This window comes from Pyxicephalus adspersus, chromosome 1 (genome assembly GCF_032062135.1).
Source record: "Pyxicephalus adspersus chromosome 1, UCB_Pads_2.0, whole genome shotgun sequence".
Lineage (NCBI taxonomy): Eukaryota > Metazoa > Chordata > Amphibia > Anura > Pyxicephalidae > Pyxicephalus > Pyxicephalus adspersus.
The window spans coordinates 122,464,419-122,486,670 of record NC_092858.1 but is presented as its reverse complement, the minus strand read 5'-3'; the positions used below and the strand labels follow the sequence as shown (position 1 = coordinate 122,486,670).

The 22,252-nt window shown below is 36.4% G+C and overlaps 1 protein-coding gene across 1 annotated transcript in view; it reads left to right on the top strand.

Annotated features, from left to right (window-relative positions):
- Positions 1-20,539, top strand: part of TAFA3 (TAFA chemokine like family member 3) — a 235,029-nt gene extending 214,490 nt beyond the window's left edge. The window contains exon 5 of the mRNA XM_072425852.1: positions 12,425-20,539. Within this exon, the coding sequence (XP_072281953.1) occupies positions 12,425-12,436 (12 nt within the window). The 3' untranslated portion in view covers positions 12,437-20,539. The remainder of the gene's footprint in view (positions 1-12,424) is intronic.
- Positions 20,540-22,252: the final 1,713 nt, after the last annotated feature.

Below are 22,252 nucleotides of genomic sequence, written 5' to 3'. Positions count from 1 at the left end.
GGGACCTTATTGTTTGTTCATCCATTTAGTCATTTTTCATGAGCAATAACATTTTATTGTTTGTATTATAATTAACATCTTTAAATATATTTTCTTAATCTAAAATAAATTACCATTACCCTTGGAGAATATTTTGTAAATGTATGTTTTGATGTTAATATTGTTCTTCAGATGATTAGATGTTTAAAGTAGAGAGAAGACATAGGTTCAAATCATTTCACCTATTTGGAAAATCAGAACACATGACGTAATGGGATTGGCCTATACATTAATTTAAGGTTTATGTAAATCTCATAACTTAAATGTCATGTAAGCCTTATAACATAATGTTTATAAGTCACTAGCTAATTACCTGGCGTTGCCCAGATATTTATTTATTGCAATCCTATATTATACAGGAAAAGTGTAATGGCCTGGGCACACAAACCACAGCCAACTCCTAAAGTCCTTTTATCAAGTTTTATTATAGTCATAAAACAAGACAGGGTATTTACAGATATCAAGTCCGATAAGCGTAGTAGAGGAGGGTAAGGCAAAGCCAGGTCAGGAACAATTCGAGGTCAGGGCAGGCAGCAGGCAAGAGAGGTCACAAACAATCCAAAGTCAGGACAGGCAGAGTTCAGGCAAGAGTCAGGTATCAAACTATTCACTGGTCATTATTATAATAACAAATTGGAGAAACATTAACCAACACAAAGAACGCACCCAAGCACACTGCGTACACAGAGGCTTATAGCGGGCAATGGTGTTCAGGACAGGTTCTCCTTAAATGGCCAGAGTGACCAATGACCTTGCGCCACCTGGCGCCATTTGATTGGAGGGTAACTCAATCCGAATTCAAACTATCTATGTCCCGCCCCGCGGCAAGGCAGCCGAGTGCCACACCCTCGGGGGGTACAAGAGGCACGCGTGGTGCCCTACTTTGCACATCCAAAGGAGTGCTGAGAACAGGACTTTCTGTAATCACGTCCGTAGGGATGCAAGGGATGCTGCCTGGCGGAACAGTAGTTTGGCCAGGATGGATCCCTTCGCCTTCAGAGAGAGACACGCTGCGAGCAGGGCAGCAGCCTTGGCCATGCTGCCTGCTGCAGCGGCGTCCCCCTCTGCGGATCCCCCTCTGTGGACAGGTAAGTTCCTTACAAAAAGTAATCAAATAAAGCTATAGTGATTTTCTTGTCTACAGTGTTGTTTCGTTTGTTTGCAGTCGGCCAATTGCCTTACGTTTTCTCAAAGTCATTATTACAGGCCAGAAATTTGTAAAAGAGTCCAAAAAAATATGTAAAAATATAAGCAAAAGGCACATTGTCACTGAGCAATACATACACACATACATACATGCAAATTTACCTCTTACATATACCACAGCGCTGTACAAAGATCAATCATATGTCTAGCAAATTTAGTTTAAATGCCTCGATACATTTTCTAGTGATTACCAAATATAGCTCTGACATATAGCACAGTGCTGTACAAAGATGACTGGTGCACTAACATGAGTCTCAGTCATATGTATAGCAGGTCTGGTTGAAATGTCTCCATGTGTTTTCGAGTGAAGGTGGAACATACCTACACACATCCGATTTTATATATAAAGATTCTATTAATATTTTAAAAATGCTACTATACATTAAATATCCATTGATCCTGACATGAAGATCCAGATTGAGCCACAACCAGTTCCTTGCTCCTTTCTGTTGTTTAATTACGCTCCTGCATTGTCAAACAAGCTTTTGATGGACACCACACATGGCGAATATAAAACATATTACACAGGTATAGTTCACTGTAAGCCTGTGAAAGCCTGCATCTTTGATAAGCTAATGTATATTAGCCAATAAAGATCATTACTTTACCTTGAAAATAAAATTCACTAACTTCATTAAATAAAGCAAAACAGTAATAATAGACAACATATACTTTTCTCATAAACATTTATATAAACTTAATACTACTTAATACTACTTTTATTATACTTGTGAGCATTAGAGTACAAAACAAGAACTTGTTACTATTTAACAATGGGCTTATTTTCCCCACATTTTTCAATCCCTCCAAAAAATGTCCAAAGAAGTGGTTTTAGAATTTTATGCCATTATGAATTTTTCTATCTGCTCGTAAGTTTGAAAAACCATGTTACTGTACCCATTAAAATTACTATCCTCAAATGCTTTTAAATGTGTCTCATATTTTATCAGTCCGCGGGATGCTGGCACATTCATTTAAATAATCAGCGCAGTCTCTGGGAAGTCAGGAAAAGATTTTGCTATAAAGTTGAACAGCATATAGATTTGTAAATGTTAAACATTGAATCATTTAACTACATTGTAAAAGGGCATACAAGTTTATCAGCTTTTATAAAGTACATAATTTTAGTGGAATTCATCAAATTTAAAAACTGTTTCAGCATTTTGTGAACAGTAAGCCGATTCTGGTGTATTGTACATTTGTTTCAGGATTCAAATGCTTAGATTTTATATGAATTACATACGTTGGGTTAATTCAATAAAGAAAATAAAGAGCAAGGAAATAAAGAGAAAGTTAATAAACACCCTGGCAACTATTTAAAATTCAGTATCTAAGAACAGAACAGGTCCAAATTTCTTAATGTGAAAGAGAAACTCTGATGTAAATGGGCATGACAGGTGTGACAGGGGGCACCAGATATGAAGAAACTTGTCCTAAATGGTAAGAGCCTTTACAAAAATTAGCACTGGGGCACATATATCTGCAGCTAGAAGACCAATGTAGAGTTGCCATAGAACAGAGAGCCCAGTTACCCCAGTCTTAATCAGGGTCCATAGGTCTGAGGCTCCACCACTAGCATATGTACATATGTACATATGAATAGCTTTTGTAGAACTGTTCTGAATAACTTCGTACATTTTCTATTAAGCCTAATGCTGCTATATAGGAGTTACTAAAGAGTAGCAACAGGACAAGTGAAATCAGAAATCTTTATTTCCCAAGTATTTCACCACAAATGGGAAACATTTTGGAAACATTTTAACATTTTGTCATCTGAGTTTAAAAAATACAGCTGACTGTTATATTTAGGGAGAGGCTAGCAATGGGAGCTCTTGTACTTATTTGTAGTACTTTATCTTAACTCTAACATTAGCATAGAATGATAAAGTTAAGATAAAGAACCAAGTTTGGTATGCAATTAAGTAGGACATACGCATATCCAATACCTTAAAAAAACAAACTAGTAGTAAAATGCAGTGTTTCTCAAATATATTTGTGCCCATAACCCCTTCTGGCCTTCTTTTTTCTTCTGTGGCTACCCTGTTCATGTCCCATTACTGCGAACTTACACATTACCCTTTTTTTATCAGGTTTTATTATATGAATATTTTTTGGAAAATGTATTGTTTAGCCAAAACTAATTGTCTTTTTAATTTAAAACTCACTTGTGCTTCTAGATAATGTCAACAGCATTTACTTCAAATTGAACTTGTTTAAAATAAACACGTTTTTTGTAGTATTACACATTTTGCCTTTCTGTGCCTTCTTTTACATGTTTTCCACCTATGGCCCCCTTGAAATATAATAGGGCTTCCAGGGAGTCACACAGTCCTTTGGTTAATAGTCACTGGTATAATGAACATGTGCTGAACAAACAGCAGTATAATAAGTGTCACGGTTGGGGAGACATGGCTATTAGGGGGTGCTACGGCCTGCAAATAAATGGTGCGAGCCATGAGAAGGGCCAAAGTGCAGAGTCTAAGCATTAACCAGGTCTTCTTCAGAGCCTTAAGTGGTGAGGATGTTACGCTGCTGGTTACTCTGCCAAGGATGGCCGGGTCAAGGCAGACAGCAAGCAAGAGAGCCCAGGTCACAAGCCAGGGGTCAAATACCAGGGATCCAGGAAATAGACACCAGTGAAACAGGGGCAACTGTGTCTGAGCTAGCTAAATAACCAGAGATGATTAAGAGGCTATTTCCTGATTGGCCGGTGGGATGGGTGAAACTGATAACACTTGGGAGCACAGGCACGCCCAGAGACAGAACTGCCCACAAGCGCAGGAGAGAGGCGCCTGTGCTTTAGGGAGGAAGAGATAACAAGGAGGTGTTAGAGGTGTGAAGAGGTGTGACAATAAGAAAGTCCCTGCCATCCAGTTCCACAAGCAACACATACATGAGGCTCAATTCAACAAAGCTTTATATAGGTAAGGGTCTTTTTTATTTTTTTATAAAAAAAAAAAAAAAAAAGATCCAAATGTGTTAAGTTTCTGGTTAGATAGGCCTAATTCACAAAGAAATCATCATTAGTGGAGCATACAAAAAAAATACAAATTGTGTACTGTATAACTTAAAAGTTTTATTCTCTTTAAATCCAGCTTGTTTATTCAGTTCAAGACTCCCTTTAGATACCTGACACAGCTTGTAGGAAGATTTTTTTTCTTCTAATGTCTGGCAATGACAGGAATTGCCATAAGACAATAAGAAAGCATCTTTACCGAAACAACAAAAGAGTACTTTCTATTGATCACATAGAAGGTGAAATAAAGTTCTGCAGACTTTCCATGGAATATAACTAAATGTGGAGTGACATGCCAAGTCTCTTTGGTTGTTGTCACTACACAATAATGGGCACATCATTACGGCAGCTAGATATTAATTTGATTCAGGTCCTTCTGGCAGGGGAGGTGTTAGTGATTTGAAATGTTAAGGATTGCTCACTCAGATAAAATGAAGTGATTGTTCCGTTGAGTTCACAGCATCATTGTTGATTTTAATTTTACATTCATTCCCAGTATGATCTGACTAGCTAAGACATCTGACCAGATGGTAAACCACTCCATTAAAAGATCTGCATCATTAATTCTACGCATAAATCAAAAAAACAGAGATGTTCTGGTAAGAATGTAACAAAATAGAATAATGCAAGATTATTCAAAGAAGAGCGCTGTCTACAGAAGGACGATCCAAATATTAGACTTAATCTGGAACAATTAACATTTTGAACCCCTTCACTATTGTTTGTTTGTAATGTAGTTGATATGGCACACTTTTAAATACATTAAGAAAGTTATTTAGCCCTGCCAGGGCCTTACTGATCATGCCGTCTTTCTATTGTAAACAACATGGGGAGCTGAGTTCTGTTTCTGTTGATCTGTGGCATATGTTTTGCTTAGTTGGTGGTCCTATAATACATGATCCAAGCAGCAGTAACTTGCAACCAGGTTCACTGATGGTGGTAGGGGTTTAATTAGAGTAACATCTAAACTTGACAATGTATGCAATAGAAATAAACCTACCGTGACAAATCTTGTCAATGGGGTCTGTATACTAATGTCATAGTTTTTTTTTTTTTAAAGCCCACTTAAAGGAGTATTTCACCCAAAACTGACATAAATAATAGATCCTGAAGAAACAATACACCTGATTTTTTTTTTTTAGGAAGCTTTTTTGGGAGAATGTGCTTGAGTCACTTCTTCTCTCCATTTGCTGTGACCATTGTGAGTAGGTTCTGCAATCCCTGAAGTATTCTTAAGTTGTTTTATGTTAAGGAGTATACAAAATATAGCAATTGGATATGTTATTTTAAAATTGCCTGCGGTTCCACTTTAAAGGCCTGATTTATTGATGCTCTCCAAGGCTGGAGAAGATACACTTTCATCAGTGAAGCTGGATGATCAAACAAACCTGTAATGGATCTGGTCCAGGAATTAAAAACCTTTACTAACAAACAGCAAATGTTTGCAACAAAAAAATAATTCCAGGTTTGCTGTATCACCCAGCATCACTGATGAAAGTGTATTCTCTCCAGCCTTGAAGAGCTTTAATAAATCAGGCCCTAAGTGTTTAGTGAGCTGTGTTGAATTAAATTACCCTAATGAGAACTGTGTTGGTGCCAAACCATTTGTAATCCAGTTCAGCTACTTTTGTGATTTATAGCCAGGTAGCCAAGCTAGGACGATGACTCTACACTACAGCATGGCACTACAGCAACAGATGGATTGGAGTTATCAGCTCTGCTCTTCCTCCCTATGATCATGTCTTCTGTCAGTTCATGTGTTTGGTACAGCGGATACCATTATCAAGCCAGATTTAGGTACTATTAGTAAAGTCAAAATGCACACGCACCGACATCACCGGAAACTCCCCGGTGACTCATCGGATGCAGAAGCTGGCCATAAAAAGAGAGAAGAAGAAAGAGATCGGGGCGATGGACAACGCGGGACGCCGACGGATCAGGTAAGGCTCTATTTACTATTACCTCCTATAGGATTACCTACCCAAGTGTGACTCGAGGTTACCGCTTTTAGCAACTATTTTCTACCTCGAGTCACACTTGCGGTTACCTCTAGGAAGGTTAAAGTCCTAAATTGGATTTTCTATTTTTTGTTATGCCTTTAACTAGGGATGTGGCCTTGGAAAGATGAGATATAGAGGAACTCTAATACTTTTTCAATATGTCTTTTTCGGATCCAAATGGAGCACTGTACATTGTGTTCCATTCGAATTGTTCATATGGTTTCACAATTGTTTTAGTTGTCTTGTTTTAGTGTTTCTGTGTTTCTTCTAAATTCTAACACAATACAAAACCCATACAACCTACCGTGTTTCCCCGAAAATAAGACCTACCCCGAAAGTAAGACCTAGCACTATTTTGTAAACCTGCCCTAATATAAGACCTACCCTGAAAATAAGACCTAGGAGAAAAAGAAAATAAAAGCATTAGTCTTCTTCATGGAAAAATAAGACATCCCCTGAAAATAAGACCTAGTGTGTTTTTGGGAGCCAAAAAAATATAAGACAGTGTCTTATTTTCGGGGAAACACGGTATTTCACTAACTTTTTATCCTACATAATAGGCTGTCAGATCCTAATTTGGTGGGTATTGCTGACCAGACACATGCTGATGGTCATTAATTAAGTTTATCTTTGCTGGTCCTGACACTTGTTGGATTACTGGTACCAATGCTAGGGGTAGTGTTGCTTTCACTCACTCTGTTAATGATGCTTGTTTGACTTCACAATCTTTATATTATACCTTCAGCCCCCTATCTTGCCTAAACCGTACCAAAAAGGGTGGTAAAGGTGGCACACTACAAGTCATTCACACCAGGAATCAACACTTACAAATATTGTGCATAGTATGCCAAAGGGTTGGGGGACACTGCTACAGCTTCTTACCGATGATTGTAGATAGGTCTCTGCTTTTATATATTTGATATTTAAAGCCTGTTCTGCAATAATTAACAACTCCAAGTTCCAGCTGATTTTAGAGTATCAGAATATCCAGACCATCTTTTTGTGTCCCACTATTCCTTGTTGCATTTCCCAACAAAAATTACGTTTCCATCATGGATAGTGGGAGATAGTGAGAGAGAGATGAAAATATAATAAAAGATAAAGCTGATAACATTTTCATTATTAGTTTAAATCATAAAACATGCATTATATGCATACAGACAGGCTTTAGGTATTAAGCTTTGTGCAATATCCAAATTCAAAGTGATGGTAAAAACGACATGAGTTTAATTATACATTTAAATAGAAGCGATTAGACTTTAGTACACATTACATTGCAAACCTGAAAACCGAGATACGTGTTACAGAAATGACCTAAATGTACCTAATTAACTGCACACTACAATGGATTCTGTTACAGGTCTCTGCTTCTGTTATTTGGTAGGAATTAGAAAAGTTGAAAGGTGCCATATCATATCTGCAGAACAACTGGTATATAGATAGAATGAGTTAAATACTTGTTATTTGGTAATGAGTATACATTGTTATAGTTCAGTCTGAGCTCTTTTCTATTAAAGAGAAAGTAGAAGGCATTTTCAGTGAGCACATTGGTTGAGCTATTATTGCACTATTTTTCTCAAAGTAATTTGTGATGTGACTTTGACATTTTTAGTGTAAGTGTCCCCAGGTGTGCTTTTCCTTTGTTTGATGTGCCTTCGGAGCGTAGTTCAAACACAGGTCATCAAAATCACATTGACATTTTTAAGCAGCAACATGGCAGTACGGGTTCTGCTTTTCACCAGTTTTGTGTTGCGGTGCATTTCTCTGGACACAGTGAATCCTTTGGAGATGTGTTTGGATGAAAGGCACAGTAGGTAAAATACAATCTTTTTACAATCTTTTGTGGTTTTATTTAAATGCATTTGCTATTTAAATGTCAAAGCTTCTACTGGACTGGAGGAGTAAATGCTCATTATCATCAAGGAGTACAGTAAAAATCACGAACTTACCTTAAAGTTCTCATTTCCCTGAATGTTGACACTTTCCTCTTCCCTGCACACTCCAACTCCAACTCCTCACTTACAATGCTAAATTGCTGGTCCTGCATTGTACGCAATGATGTCAATGATGACCAAGCAAAGCCTGCAACCAGCTGGTTGATGGAGCTCCAAAGAGAAAAGCCTTTGGGGCTGCAGCAGCAAAGCATAAAGGTCAGTGAAAGGGCTTTTTAATGTGCTTCAAGATGGTGTACAGGACACCAGGGGTATGTCCTGGATGACAGATACATTTTTCCCTGCTTTTAGTGTAATGTGATTTGCTGATCCCTCTAACTTCACAATGGATAAGAGCATTTACCCTTGTGCTTCCGAGGGGAGTACAAGGGTAATTTGTAATTTCCCATGTATGTGACATTTTTTTTTCTCTTGGAGAAAATTGAACCAAGAGTTTTTTGTCTTTTCTAGATCAAAGGTGCCTATAGGTTTTTGTGTATTATATTCAAGTTTTTTAGTTTTGTTTTTTTGCATATAGTTGAACTCCAAGGACTTGTGCTGTTTTTAACCTGAAAATTGTTTATGATACACAGTGCATTGGCAAAGTAAATATTATCCAGTTGTGTGTTGCGTTTAGGCAATCTAAGTAATAAGCCATTAGAAAACCCACTGTGCTGGGACATAGAGTTAAATAGTAGCGAATCTTTTCTTATGAAGTTGAATTAAATCTTCATTATCTTCAGAGTATGAAGTTCACAGTGAGGTTGGGTTAAAAAAGATAAGTAGATCTACTGTATGTTAGGTATTTGAATTTATTCATTTTTTTAACTGGCCAAACTTGGTCCATAACTAGCCAGAGTCCAATGGCAAAACAATTCAAGGGTTGCCATCTACAGGTTCTAATGGCTCTGTTGTTAAGCCTATAAATATGCAATTAATTGACAATTTTTATCGAAACCACACGCTAGCCTTTTAAATATGATTGAGATGAATAAAAGTGGCTTGATTTGCAGGAGCTGTGGGTGGTGGGCAGTATTGTCCCGGTGCAATACACTTCATTCCCTGGTTGACTTGTGTGCTTGAGTGTTGGTCAACTGCTTTAAAAGACTTGAATGGGAACACTTGTCAAATGCCTGCTATATGTTTTGCAAAAGGTTCTTAAATGTAGGAAAGGCATTTTGAAGGCTCTTGTGAGGGGCAAGTACAATCAAAACGATGTGTTTCTGATTCTTACACCTAACCAGTATCTGTGCAGGACAACCAACATCTATGGGGTGTAAAAGACACAAAGCAGGTAAAATTGTAAGCTGTATCTGCACTACATATTTGTATGAACAAGCCCATAGCATATAAAAAAAAGAATGATTGGTTGTCTCTTACCAATATTGGGGGTCAGTGAGACATGATTTGAGTCTTCATTCATCCCCATTATTGACATATATAAATAACAAAAAAGGCGTGATCCCATACAGTTTCTAATTTTTTTATCCTAAATTCATATTCCTAAAACCGGTGAATAGGAGTTTTTGTTTTTCCAAATGTTATACTGAGGTTATGTTACCAGCTATAATTTAAATAATGCTGAGATGAGTCTTTTTTAATCAATAAGACATCTTTTAGCTTGTGCGAGGCAGGACACTGATTGCTTGTATAAAAAAACAAGATGTTAACTGTACTATTGTCTCTAAAGATTTATGGAAAGAATTTTTGTTCATTTGTTAGCAATAAAGTAGCCAGTAGCTCTTCAAATTAGCCCAATTCTGTTGAAAACTTAGAAATATTGCCTGCAGCATGCACATTTGAGCTACACACAGCAATGATTTGCTTTCTAGACGCAGTCACCTCCAATGTGTTTGATGTAAGGAAATTACAAGGAAGAGATGAATCTTGGATCCATTTTAAATTCTGTGCTGACAACTGCAGTAGTGGAGTCCCGAAATGAACTCTCTTTTCAACTGTTCAGGTTTTCTGGTTATTGTTAAACCATGTAAAACACTAAGGGCCACCGGGCTGGTTGTGGCTCTTTTTGCTATGCTTTTCCTATTTATTGTACAAATTCAGAGACCCATCTTCCTTTATATGGCATCCATACTTGAGCGGATATTAATAAATTGTTCAAAATATATTTAAATTATTCAAATCATGTGATACGCAAATGCCTGTTTTACTTTGATTTTCCAAAAATACATAGATAAAGATGACAGAAAATTGCTTTTCATATATCTGTGAAGAGTGATCTGTGAATGTCTATGAAATTTACAGAACAGGAAAATGGAGGAAAAGTAGGTTCATCAGATTGAAAGGCACTTGGTTTTGTGTAGGTACATTGGCAGAGCTGATGATTTATCCCGAGATCCAGGTTAGCTAAACTGGCTGAGCCCTACTATACCTGTCAATGAGAGGTATAATAAGGTATAGCAAGGCTTAGCCTATCATACTGCCAGATAATGACAGCTTTCATGATCTGGCAGCTATCTTGGCTAAGTCCTACTATACGCCATCATATAATGAGTTGGCACTTATTAGACTACATACAAAAAAAGGATAAAAGAAGCAGGGCACATTCTGGGTGCACACAAATGAATGAGTCCTTACTGTCACAGGTAATTCCAGTCTTCCCCCAATCTAATAATAACTATGCCAGTTATGTTATGTATTTATGTAAGCAATGTGTAAGGATCTCCGCAGGCAGGTACCATGGGATCACACAAGACGCAGAGTCTAAGTGACACCAAGTCTTCACCAGGGCACCTCGCTTCATGGGCCAGTAGCCTGGAAGCCACCTTACTCTTTGCTAATGGGGGTCACCAGGTTGCGACCCTTGGGGTCACCCTTACGGAGGAGGAAAGCTGGAGGGGCCTCGGTTTGGAGACAGATGGCAGATCAAAGGAGTATATTCCAGGCACAAGTCTGGACAGGCAGCTACAAGCTTGGTCAGGGCAGACGGGAAGCTGGCATAATCAGAGTCCAGGCATGGGTCAGGGCAGGCGGCAAGCAGGTTTAGTCAGAGTCCAGGCACAGGTCATATTAGGAATAGCAAGAGGCACAACAAAGAGTAGCAGGGTAGCTGGTGCAAAGTCACAGCAGCAGCCTCCATTACTGCTACGACTAAATAGCCTCTGTCCCTTTAAGGAGCTCCTCCTCCCTGTGCTGTGTCAGTGTGAGCAAGACTGCCCACAGACATGTGAGACCAGGAAGTCCTGCACGCTAACTAGGGGACAGGAGTCAGTGCTGCACTTGGCAGCTCCATGAGGCAGACATGCACAGGACACCGAAATGGTTTAGTGGGGAGCGCCGCTGGAACAGAGAGTTATTGTAACACAAAGGTTTAATAAAGATAAAAACATTTACAAAATAAGAAATGGGTAATCAATGCGCAGTCAAGCAATGGATATTCACAGTTTCAAATATTCTTACAAAGTCGTAGATAACCTGCAAGCACAGTGAAGCTATTACGCTTCGAAATTCACATCACAAACAGTGAAGTCCTTGTCTAAGACAACTTAGCTCCCTTTCCTCCTCCTTGCAGCTATTAATGCTCGATCTTAAACATGGAGCAAAAGCTGAGATGGATGGGCACAATGAGCAAAGCTGCTGATAACTTCAATAGTTCTTCTGTGAATTTTGAGGATTAATTGGTTTACAGCACTTATAGCTACACAGGTACGGAAGGACTTTTTCAAAGTTCATTTACAGTTTGTCAAACAAATCTAAATTCATATATCCCCATATTCTGGCCACTGGTAAATTTTAATAATCCAGTGTTAAGTTCAAATATGTGATATTGTCAATAATAAACAGGCTTCACACATTGGTAATGGCTTCTCTTAAGCTAGCCATACCCATGTTACAGTTTCAACCAATTAGACAAAAATGTTGAATCAGATAAATCAAGCAATACAGTTATAGTAACAATCACTTTTTAGGCAGAATCAAAAAATTGATCGGGCAAGGCAGTTTTCTCAGATGATTGGTTATTGTGTCAAATGTAAACAACTTTGTGTCACAATTTATTTTTCAGTTAGATCTATTTCAGAAAATGATAATTTAATTGATTTAGTATTTAACAAGTGGTTGGTACATTGAATACCTGTAGAAATATTCGATTGAAATTGATCACATTATTGGTAACAATAAAATGAATAGTTAATGTCTATCATTTGATGTTGAATGGTATTTATTTATTTAACAATGAATTGTTATTTAGACTGTTTTTGTTTTCTTCTTTATAGGTTACACGATAGTGTCTGGAGTATACGCAGCGAACACCCAGAGGGTATAAATGCTGTGACAGGCCAAAGTTCTTCGCTGGCATACTGTATATCCCCATGCAAAGTATCTTCGTTCCAAAGCGTGGATATATTCGGATAGTAGTCCTAACTGACATTAAAGAGGAGGACAATAATCATGTACAAAGTAAAACAGAGGACCAACTTGATGCCATTTAAAGTGAGCAAAACTGCAACAACCCCTTTAGACTGAAAAGTTGCACAATGGAATACATGAATCCATTTCCAAACATGTTGGACTACTCTGAAACAAAAAATGCGTATTACAAGAGACAGTTTGTTGTATGCAGTATACCAACATCCAGTTTAACTGTATTTTAACTACTTTATTTGATCTTTGATATTATATTCTTTCCAAGAAGCTATTTAGTTCTCTCTCACCATGTCTACAATTTATGACTTGAAAATGTGACTTTTTACCCTCCTGTCAAGTGCTCGCTGAAGAAAATGCAGTTTCTTATATGGTGATTTGCAGTCCCATTATTGTGAAAGTGAATAACAGGGAGTGATTGGCAAAGCAAGCGGGGCCGAACTTATTACATGCCACATATATATTTTAGGTCAGTGCGTTTCTATGGTATGGATTTCAGGATGTGCTTACTCTTGGTGCATTACATGGTTTTAAAGGAACAGCGTGTCATACATGTAAAATGTTTTGGCCTATAGCAATATTATCTTTCCATATTATTGTCCTTAATTCCAAAGTGCTAAATATAAAGTCTCTGACTATAGCATGGAGGTTTATATATTATTCCTTTTATATATAAACATAACATGTTTCATTGGTAATGTCATAAACTGGTTCATAGATTGCGTTTTCCAAAAGCAAAGACAATTTTTGTTGCTGATTGCATTAGGTCCATTATTTAGATATATGTAAAAATGAAAACACAATACCTAAAAGTTACATATAGGCATCCTACATGTAAACTGTTGATTAATAGATAAAACAATGTAAAGGACAACTAAATCTAAAACAAATACATAAATATATACTTTATGGAAAAAAAGGTACTGGTGACATTTACAAATAAGTAAAAAAAGTGACTTATCATACATGAATTAGAGTACTTGAAAATGATATAATTTTTATAGGTTTTTGTTTTTGTAAGATGTAATTTTTTTTTAAAAAACAAATGGCTGTTTTTGAACAATATAACTGTAGAGGAAGCCTTCTGTGCATTGGAAGAAATCACTTTCTACCCTATAACACTGAATATATATAGCCCAGTTTTGATTTGTACCTGGAACAGATTTTCAAAAGCTAGTCCAAACCACCTGAATTAAATGTTAAGTTGCTCTTAAAGCAAAAAAATATTTGATCAACTAATGAAATTCTGAAGACATTGGATGTACATATAATAAAATGCTCTGGTTCAAATACATCAAAAAATTGTGTTGAAACTCATACAATGTATTCTGCTTTGTAAGCAACCAGGGCATGAGTAAAAAGGGCGTGTCTCCTGCCAAAATACTGGCGAGAAGGACCATTGAGTTTTGTGTGGAAGCAGTGGTCTTACTGGAGCTCTCCATCAAAAAAGGTTAAGGTTCCTTCTGATTGGATCTTTTTAGCTCTGACTCAGCAATGGGCATGTCAAACCTTAGAAGAGGGACCACTGCTTCCACGCAAAGAAAAATCACATCTCTCTGCAGCATGCTGGTAGAACACAGGCTTTTCTAGTTAGGCTGTGGATGCTTTCTTAAAAAACGGTAAGATTTTGAGTAGTTTTGATGCATCTTGAAAGTTGATTTAAATTGGAAGTTTACCTTAGCTTTAATTTCGTTATGTTATAGCACATAATATGCACAGTAAAATGTTCAATGTTTCATTAGCTATCAGCAGATTTTTACAGCTTCTCTTTGCCCAGATTCTACCACGCTATCCTAATCATTTCCATTTAGTGGTATCAACAGAAATTTATTTGCTAATGGAGTGGTTGATTTAGCCTAATAACTAACTTTTTTTTTAATTTGATTGGATATTTAAAGTGAATGAGGTTTAACATTTTACAATAAATATCCTTCAGTTTGCTAGGTAAACAGTCTGTTCTCCTTTAGTAAATCAACTCCAATGAGTCTACCTGTTTGAAACTGTCTGTGTATAGAATCACAGCAGGCTTTATATCTTCCTTGCCTTACTGAACATTTAATAGTTTGTTGACACAGCTGGGGCACCGATAAAAAAGTCATTTTTAAATCTCATGACAAAAGTTTAAACTGCAGGCTGCACGAACCAAGAACTTGACCAACAACATTAATTGTCCATCTTGAGCTTGCTAGAAATGACTTAGGTCTCATTATAGCATTGACCAGAGGGACCAGGGATCAATTTGCTTTTGCCTGTGTTCATGACCAAGCAGTCATGGTCTGCTGAGTGCACTGCAGGACAATGCACTGCTACTTCCAAAGCTACAGATAAGAAAGTAAAATCTTCAAACTAAATCTTTCTCTTTATCATATTCAAGCCAACATGCAAGGACTTAAGTTACCTTTACAGCACCTGCTCAACAATATTTTCAACTGAATGGGTAAAAGAATTACATTTTTCAAAGAATTTAAAAAAAAAAAGCATGTACAAAAGTGTGTGTTCTTTTGTCTTTAATTGCTGCTGGCTGCGATTGTAGAAGCCGTATTGGTGCTAGCTCTTACCGGGCAGTAAACAAGTTGTATCACAGGAGGAGTTTTCATCCCAGCCAAATTGCTTCTCTACCTTTAAATGACAGCAATTAGCATATGCACATAACATCAGATTCCTGCTCTTCACATGACACATGCAGGGTAATGCAACTGGCAGACAGCATCCTATTACTTTGTAGCACACTTATTCACTTACTTTCCAAAAGAACTTGATTCCCTGCAGTGTAATAAAATCAGGTTTAAATGCCATTAAGAATACATTATCTCCCTGTTTTATAGAGTATATGCATAAAATACATTTAACAAAAATTACAGAAATCAACTCTTTCAAACTAAGTTTGATTTTTTAATAATATTACCAAAAACAGCCATATACAAATTCTCAGCAAAGGGCAGGCATAAATAAACTGCTGCCATAATTTTTTATATACCCCACCAGATAATCTTTAACTGGATTTTTTTTGGTAGTTTATGAATAGGTAGATCCAAGACAATCCTGCTATCTAAGTATCAAAAGTTGTTTTAGTCAAAAACTTCTTTACCAGTCAAAAAAGTAAATTGAACAGGTTTCAACATGAAATATGCCTAGGATAATTTGGTATTAATTTTGATTTTTTTTTTAATTATTTTATTAAGAATTTCATTTTTTACTGCTCATATAATAATCATCACATTGTTTTTTTTGGATATGTTAAATTTCAGAAGGAAAGTGTTCCATTTACAACATACAACAAATATATCCAAACAATGAATATTGCCAATCTGCATTATTGTGTTACCTATGAATATCCTGGATACTCAGGGGTGTTTCCTAAAGAAGTAGATTGGTCACCGAGCCCAGGAAAGCGTCCATTCTTAAAGATAATTTTTTTTATTCCCCTGTACATGACTGGTTAAAGTAAAAACAAGCTTGCTAGGCTAAGTGAACTTACTATTCCTTAGTAAATTATCTACAGTAAAAAATACAAAAAAAACAAGAAAAAAATCCAATCCACAATATTTAAAGGACAGCTGTGCATTTTTACTAGCTATGCTTGTAGCTACCCCCACCTCTTTACACCCTCTTCCACACATACATGTTTAACACTGGGGGAAACACCAACTCTGGAAGTAAAGTAAGTATACTATACTAATAATTTAATTCTCCCGAGTATTGGCCATGGCTGCAGTTTGTGCCCTCGTTGACTTAAATGACTCTATATGCAAAGGATCCCCAATGAGGCGGTTGGTTTAAGTGATAACATATATATACTTACAGCTGTCTTTCAACAGTAACATGGCCTCAGTAGCCAACACTAGCAATATTGTAAGTTTGGATGCACAAAGGCACTGGATACTTTTCCTTTAGGAAGGTGGTTTATTATAGGAGTTAATATATGACGGCTAATACATCTGTATTCATTTTAGACACCTTACGTAAATTTCTTACATTTTATCTGTTTATGGGCAATTCTTCAAATCTGTCAGTCAATAGGATTTTGATGATCTGCATATAAGGTGGATTGTAAACTTATATCAGATGCAGAACATTAAGAAGGTTTAGGTTTATTGTCAAAATCTGTAGCCACTGCCATAAAAATAGTGCATTCCTATTCTACTCATGTTTGAGACCATTAAATAATCCATTGAAAGGGAATTAAATGAAATATATTTGTTTAGTTAATCTGTGTCAAATGTATCTTTGTTCTTAAGTGGCAAACTGGCAGAAATGAATTGATATATAGGTCCGGGATTTAGAAGATTTAAGGGTTCCAAAAAAACTGGAAGCTTCCAAAGAGACTAGAATTAAAGATGATTCTTCTCTCATATGGACACCAACTTTTATATAGAGTGTTATGCATACTTTATTTGTAAAACTAATGCATAAAAAGCTAGTAGTGCTTAAAGTAATCTTTATTCCATTGATGGGTCTTGTACTGTGGTTTCCAGTTGATTCTGTAAAAGTAACAGTCTCATATTGAAATTTTATTTGCTGCTCTTCAACTCCCAAATCTCATTGATATGGCTTGGAAAATTAGATTGCATTGCAGGACTGCATTGAAATCTCATTAGGCATTTTGAAACAACTAATTATAAAATGACAGGCTGACCTTAAAGTACATTCTGGAAGGAAGTTATTGTTTTAACACTGATGAGAGCTTTCTTTTTCCTATACTTTTTGTGGAACTGGAACAATAATTAAAAATACATTAGGTTATTACTTGTGCCAGTGGCATAGTTTCAAAAAATAATGCATCAAAGTTCAAAGAAAGGTAACAAAGCATTTTCCAGCTATTCTTGAATGATGTAGAGCCTTATATCATATACATAAAATGCCTGCTGCATACAAAAGGACAAAATCACACACATACAGATCCGATTAAACACACATTTACCACAATAAAATGGAAATCATTTAGTATATTCCCAGCAAAATAATCTTATTCTATCAACAGAAATCTTACTTCTAATGATTTAGTTATAGGTAAAGGCTGATGTGACAAACGCTACATAAACTGATACCTGTGCAGCTCCCAATGATTTTGAGAGTCAAAAGGTTCCTCGTATCGTCCTGCATATATTCTGTTACTGAGAGCCAGCCAGATTCTATGTTTCTTTTCCATTGAGTTTAAAGCTGAATCCTAATTGATCATTGTGAGCAACCATTCTTTTGTTCACCAGTTCATATGTAAAGGGCTACAAGCATCAGTAATACAGTTAAAATCTGTTCACATTAGCGTATTGTGGCAATTAAGAATGCTTATGTTATTGCAATGTATAAATATGAACAGAGCCTTAGCATCACAAATAAATGCAATCTAAAAGAAGAGAAATATTTAGATACCGCCACAACACCAGAATGTCATAATGCCCTTGCAAACAGATCTAATTTTTATCAAAAGTAGTAGGGCTCAAACCCCGAATTGTTTAGATTGGAAGATGTTCGAACACAAGAAATTGTTATCTTTTGCCTAATGCCTAGCTGCCCAGGAAAAATGAGAGCTGTTGCCAGCTACTTGCATTCTTCCTAGCTCCTAACGTTCGGTGTCTGAAAACAATAGGCTTCTCCTATAACCATATTCTCTGTTAGCACACTGCTGTTTATCCATTTCCAAGTCTCAGCACAGTTTTACAGTGCAAGATGATGACTGCAGAATTAATTTAGACTGCTTGCATTGAAAAAGGTGCATTCAATAATCAATTATTAAATTTAGAGCTGCATTAATTTTCAATTATTATCTCTCTCTGGAAGTCCAATTTTTGTCTGTTATTCATGTACTGTATCTGTGATAATTTCATAATACTTTAACCAAACAGTTACAAGAAATCAGTATTGGCTTGAAGAAGATGTGGATCATCATTAAAACAGTTATGCAGAACTATTGGTATGGATCCAACTAGTAGGCAGGTGCTAAGTGCTTATTTTGTAGTTCCATTCCTTGCACTACCAAGGAGCCCAATGAGGCTTGATGACACACCTCCATGGAGCAGGTTTTTATTACTCTGGCTTACAGGAATTGGGTAGAATGATGCTGGGCATCATTTTAATTGAAGAAAAAAAATTATGATAGAATTAGGCTTTAAGTTACACAACATTTACAAATATATTACATACGTTTTATATCATTTGAAATTGGACAATCTGTTCCCTCAAAATGGTGATGATAATACACAGCATAATAGCTAAATGGTATGTAATCCAGCTTGCTGCCAGCTTCTAAAAAAATATATTTTTCTATGTCACAAGAATTAGAATTTTTAGAGGTAATGATGAGTAAGTCTGGCAGTAACAACTCTAAATATGGTGCTGACTAATTAAGTGTCAATCAATGGCTATATTCATTTTTATGACAAATGTGGTTGGCCAACTTTAAAATGTCAAAATGTTCCCTCAATCATAGTCCATGAAGTGAAAACTGACACATTCACTATTAATAATAATAATCTATATTTTACCCAACTTTAACCAATGTGATGAGAGATACAATGGCCACAAGCATACGCTGTATTACTCTGAGTTTTGTTCATTCCTGACAGCAGAGCTTCTATTCATTTTAATGCTTCAGCTTTAAAGGTGTTATTTTTAGTTATAGCTTCAATTTCATTAATAAAGAAGTGATTTTGTGTCCCTTTATTCATCTTTTACCAAACGTCACAAAAAAAGAATGTATGATAAAGCATTTTAGCGAAAAGATATATGTCAGACAGTTCCTCTGATTTACAGTAATGGATGGATTGTATTCAAAGACTACAGTGTTGTTTTTTCATTTCTTTTATGTACTTTTCATTTTCTGGAAGATCTAAAACGAGTTTTGTTTTCTTCTTTTTACTCCTTTACAATCAGTTTTACAAAGGCTACCTTCTGATTCATTGATGCTACAGTGTAACATTCTGTAAATTAGTTGATTAGATTGCTGTTACTTCCTAGTCTGCTATGATGAAGAAAAAGAAAAAAGCCTAAAAAGTTGAAAGAGCGTCTTATAAATTATGCACTTTAAAGTGTATGTATTACCAAACTTTTTTCTAGTTTTGGATGGTGTAGAGAAGGGTTAAATCCCCTATCCTGTTACTTTGTGTTGCCTATTTATTAATAATTATTATAGGCATTACCTTGTATTTATAGAACGCTGACATATTAGGAAGTGATTTTTGAAACGTCCATAGTTATGGCACCAACAATCCCCCCGAAGGGGCTCACAATCTAATTGGTATATGTCATTAACACATTCGAGGACCAATTTTTAGGGGAAGCCAATTAACCTACCTGCATGTTTTTGAGAAGTCATGTTAGGAAGTGTGGAAAATTCTCCCTAAACTAAGTTGTCTCCGAAACAGAGGTACTCATTGGAAGATTGTTTGTGGAACAGCTGTGAAATTTTGGATTTCCCCTAACTTTCTGTTTTGGTGATAATGGTGACCAGGACAAACAGAGAGGTGAATTCAACCTAACAAGGACAGAGGGTATAGCTCTAATGTAATGTAAGCACAAAAAAGTTTTGTCTTAACATACACTTTAAGGGCAAAGCAAACAACAACAACTTCACACTGCAAGAAGACAATGCAGGCTTTGGTCAAAAGAATGCTGGATTTAGTAAACTGACAATTGTAGATTTGTTTAATGAAAATATTCAATGTAAATAAATGAAAAATGAAACAAACATGCAATAAAATTACCTTTACAAGAAATGGTTCCAATGGTATCACAAAATGTTTTAAAATTAAACCAATGAAACTGCAAACTTTGAAAATCAAGCAACTCTACGGTCAATTGTAAGGATGCCAATGACAACCCACAGTTTCCGTGAAGATTACAGACATGCTACTGTGTATCATGCTAACTTTGTTATTTAAATGTATTTTGTAAGAAGATATGTACAACCTGTTTATGGCGATAATCTATGTAAATATCAAACTCCAAGTATTAAAAGAAAATCTCTGAGAAAAAAATAAACTATTTCATTGGCATTAATTAACAATCATCTAGGTTATATTTAAAAACCAGCTGGATCCACCTTATTATTTTCTAGTGCTGGTCAGAAAATTGCAGCAATGCACCTACTTTTTCCAATCCTGTAGTTGCAATACATCAGCTGCTCTATTTTAAAATCAGACAATTACTAGAATTCAGCAGGCACTCTTGATAATAGGCTGTAGCCGAGTGGAATTTTTTATATCTCTATACTTGACGGTCCTTTCTATTGCTGTTTGTTTATTTTGTGGAATGACTTGGGAAAGTTAACCTAGCCCTGTATTACCCACCCCCACATTGTGTGCCTGCATCTCTTATTTACTGCTGGCTGGCTGCATTCTATTGTAGATGACTGGTTATGAATTACAACTTATCCATTACAGGGGGACCTGGGGGGCAATCTTTTCCCTTCATGGACAAGTTCATAAGCCACTTGTCCAGGGTACACAGTGTGGGCGATTTATAGACCTGTCAGATTTCTCCACAGATTTATTTCTCATTTGCTGCAGACTATAAAGGTTCAGTTGCCTTCCTCAACTTTTTTTGCCATTTCTTTTAACTGTATTTTTGAGACTACATCATCTCTATAGGTTATGGAGCACCTTCTGTGGGCTATAAAAAAAGCAACAAAATTTAGGAAGGGTATGCTAGTTAAATGTTATGGATTTAGCTGTGTGGTTGTAATATAAGTCAAGTATTAGCAAGCCCTAGCTCCCTAGTGTAAAGGTTATTTTACACTTACAAAAAGTCCTCCCGACTGTATAGAAGCAGTGGATTCAGATATTATATTGATGTGTCACATTTTACTATTCCAATAATGGTAAAGACAACTGACTTATCTAGTGGGTTACAATTTTTTTATCCTAATGAAACAAAAAACGTTTTCCTTTTTTAATGGTTTTAGATACATGATATAAGCAGAGATGTTTTTTAATTGAAACAATTTTATAAATGCCCATTCATTTTTGTTTATTTTGCTTATTTCAATCATACAGGCTTTCTGCATTCATCTTTGCCACCCAGAGAACATTGGGCTGACTAGACTTAGAACTGGGGATAAGCAGATGTTTATTGATAGAAACGCCTTTTTTAAAGGAAAAATAAATTATTTGCTTAGGGAAAGGCTAGAACCATTTTACCTGGGGGGAAAACAAAACCAGATTGCCACTTTATGGTAGAGGCAAATTTCTGTGCCTAAACTAAACAGAATGGCACCATGTTGCTGCATTTATTGGTAGGCATGGTAAAAGGTAGGGATTTCTAAAGGAAAGGGTTATTGTGACATCTTCAGGAATTGGATACCTCTGTGACTTTCAGAATTTGGTCATATGTTATCCTAAACAGCAATAGTGCCAAATGCAATGACTGCAGGTCTTAAAACAGACCTATTACCAAAAGTTTTGCTTTACATAAAAGGGTAAACAACCCAACAAAAAAAAGATTGAAGGTACTCCCCTTTGTAGCAATAAAGACAGATAGGGAGCGCAGAGCCTCCTGGGATACCTACATCACACATCACAGGGGGCTGGCCCCAGGAGGGGCATTTTCTTACACTGAGGAGAAAGATATGCCGATCTCACACATACGTAGTGGGACTGCCACTGTTTTTCTCTTTGGAGCAGGTTACGTCACTCTATGTTAGTCCTGCGGAGCGCAAGATCAGGTTATGTCCCCAGAACAAGCGG